Source organism: Helianthus annuus, chromosome 2 (assembly GCF_002127325.2).
Source record: "Helianthus annuus cultivar XRQ/B chromosome 2, HanXRQr2.0-SUNRISE, whole genome shotgun sequence".
Lineage (NCBI taxonomy): Eukaryota > Viridiplantae > Streptophyta > Magnoliopsida > Asterales > Asteraceae > Helianthus > Helianthus annuus.
Window position 1 is genome coordinate 30,045,853 of NC_035434.2, and position 2,356 is coordinate 30,048,208.

Below are 2,356 nucleotides of genomic sequence, written 5' to 3' on the forward strand. Positions count from 1 at the left end.
TTGGTTTATATCTTTTTGTTGTTTATCTTGTTTTGACAGGATTACAAGCAAACATGCCACAAAGAGTGAGAGGATGTGGAGGATGAGGAAAAGCACCGATAGTAACTAGGAACGATCATGAAGCTGGGCCATCTCACCGGCGCACACCCTCTGCATAACTCGGATCAAGTCCTCATGAGGACTGGAGGACCTACCTTGAGCCTGCGAGACGTTCTGTTTCGCTTAGCTCCTCACCATCGTACCATGACTCCTTCTGGCTGAATCAGGGCGATGAGTCCCACAACTCACACCATTCTTACATTCCTTTGCAACACCTTACTTCCAGAGCTGGTTCAACCCAATGAACCAAATTGAAGAACCAGATGGCCAAAACCCTTTGGGATCAGCTGACCATTTTCCCGAGTACCAAAACATGGATGTGGACGATGATCCAGATCCTGAGATGCCGCCATCAGGGACGCCGACGCATACCATTGAGATTTCCAGCGGATCATCTTTTCATGGTTCGCCTTACAGGGGCCCTGATATCTGGGCCAAAAGATGGAGCACGTATAAGTGGGAGTATACTCCCCCTCACCACAACTCGCCGCCACACCAGCAGGTCCCTTCTGAGGACCCACATTTTCAGGCGGTCACGCCACCGCCACCACCAGCGCCAGAGCAGCCACCACCTCTAGAACCATCGAGGCGGAGAAGAAGTGCACGGATGTCCGTGCGTGGGGGTTTTCATTTTAGCACCCCCCAACACTCCTCTAACTACCCTATGCTTTATGAAGACCCGCAAATGGGTGGGCCTCCAAACGCCGTTTCTGAAGTCGACTTCGCACCAGTCGCACCTGGACCACCCATGGGTTATGAAAACCCAATTCCATCGTACCCAAGTGCAGCTGGGTACAACCCGTTTGAGCAGCAAGCTTACTCGGGTTATAACTACAACAATGCACCTGCTGTCGATCCGTACATAGAGGCAGCAAACTTCAATGCTCTCTACCTTGGGCCCTTTCCACCTACGTACCCAACTAGGTACCCTGGATATGAGTATCAATACCCACCACCTCCTCAACCTCAGCAGCAGTAGCCGCCTCAACCCCAAATCCAGCAACCACAGCAACAAGAAATTCTCCAGAGGTTGCATGAGGTGGAACAAAGGGTAGACAAAGAGCGTAGAAGTCGCCGCGGTCTTCTAAAGGATTGGCAAACCTCATTAAGGGGAAAAGAAGAGGGATTATTAGTGTAAGATCGGGGAATCGATCAAAACGAGTCGATCAGAAGAGTTCTAGACTAAATCAGAGGCGAAATTCATTGATTTGATCTTCATTCAGCTTGATATACACTTTAGAAGTAGATTAACTGTCGATTGTATTGATATAACACTATTACACGAGCTGGCGACACCTCGGCAGAGCTTCGCTACCGGAATTAGAAAGTTCTCCAAGTTACGAATGAAATCCCAAGACCCACTATATATAGGAAAGCCCAGGTCGCACCAAACAACCCATACGAGCTGGCCCAGGTCGCACGACCTGGCCCATGTCGCACGACCTGGCCCAGTCCTCATGAACTAGTCTTGTCCGTACGAACTGGTCAGTTCGTGCGAGGCGACTGCTTCTGGACTGTTTCCCGTTTTTCTCGTACAACACGTCTTGGTCTGTCTATTCTATTACATGACTCGATACAAGACGAAGTCAACTGACATATGCACCAACAAACTCCCCCTTGGATGATGACGAGTCTTCAGTGTGTCGAGTCTTCAGTCTTGATCAGTCTTCTCGCTCTCTCCAAAATGTCTTTCTCTGTAAGCATCCTCATCAATCTTTCTCTTCTTCTTATCAGAATCTCAATCTGGCACTATCCTCTCTCTAATTTTCTTGATCAGATATCTTGATTCTTTAAACTCTTCAGCATTAGCAACTTATATCTCGAGCGCTATTCCAAGATCTGTATCTGGCTCTTACGACTTCAGACTCCCCCTTTCGATAAGCTGGGATCACAGTCTGGAATTTTCTATCTACAGGCTTTCACATGTTCAGTAACGTCTCCTGGCTCTCCGTAGCAACAGAATCAGAAATCTGGCTCTAATCTGCATATGCTTATGCGGAAATCCTCTGGAGTCGAAACTTCGCTCTTTTAAAGTTTTTTACCTGCATATACTCTACCCAAAAGTAAATTTCACAAATTTTAAAATTTAACAATTTTAGAATCCACTTGTAGATATCGTTTAACATTTCTCAAATAAACCACTTGTATTCAAAACACACAAATTTTGTTTCAAATTAATGAACCATTTAATCATTTCAATATCATTTCTCATTTCAAACAAACTCTCCCAAACCAGTTATTCATCATGTTTAGCACT

The 2,356-nt window shown here is 46.1% G+C and overlaps 1 protein-coding gene across 1 annotated transcript; it reads left to right on the forward strand.

Moving 5' to 3' along the window:
• The first annotated feature begins 340 nt into the window (after positions 1-340).
• LOC110880430 (leucine-rich repeat extensin-like protein 5) lies at positions 341-1,078 on the forward strand. Its single transcript, XM_022128952.1, has one exon. It carries the CDS (start codon positions 341-343, stop codon positions 1,076-1,078), a length of 738 nt encoding a protein of 245 aa, XP_021984644.1.
• The last annotated feature ends 1,278 nt before the right edge of the window (positions 1,079-2,356 follow it).

Coding starts and splice junctions, on each gene's coding strand:
- LOC110880430 (XM_022128952.1), top strand. CDS start 341: ATGAACCAAATTGAAGAACCAGATGGCCAAAACCCTTTGGGATCAGCT.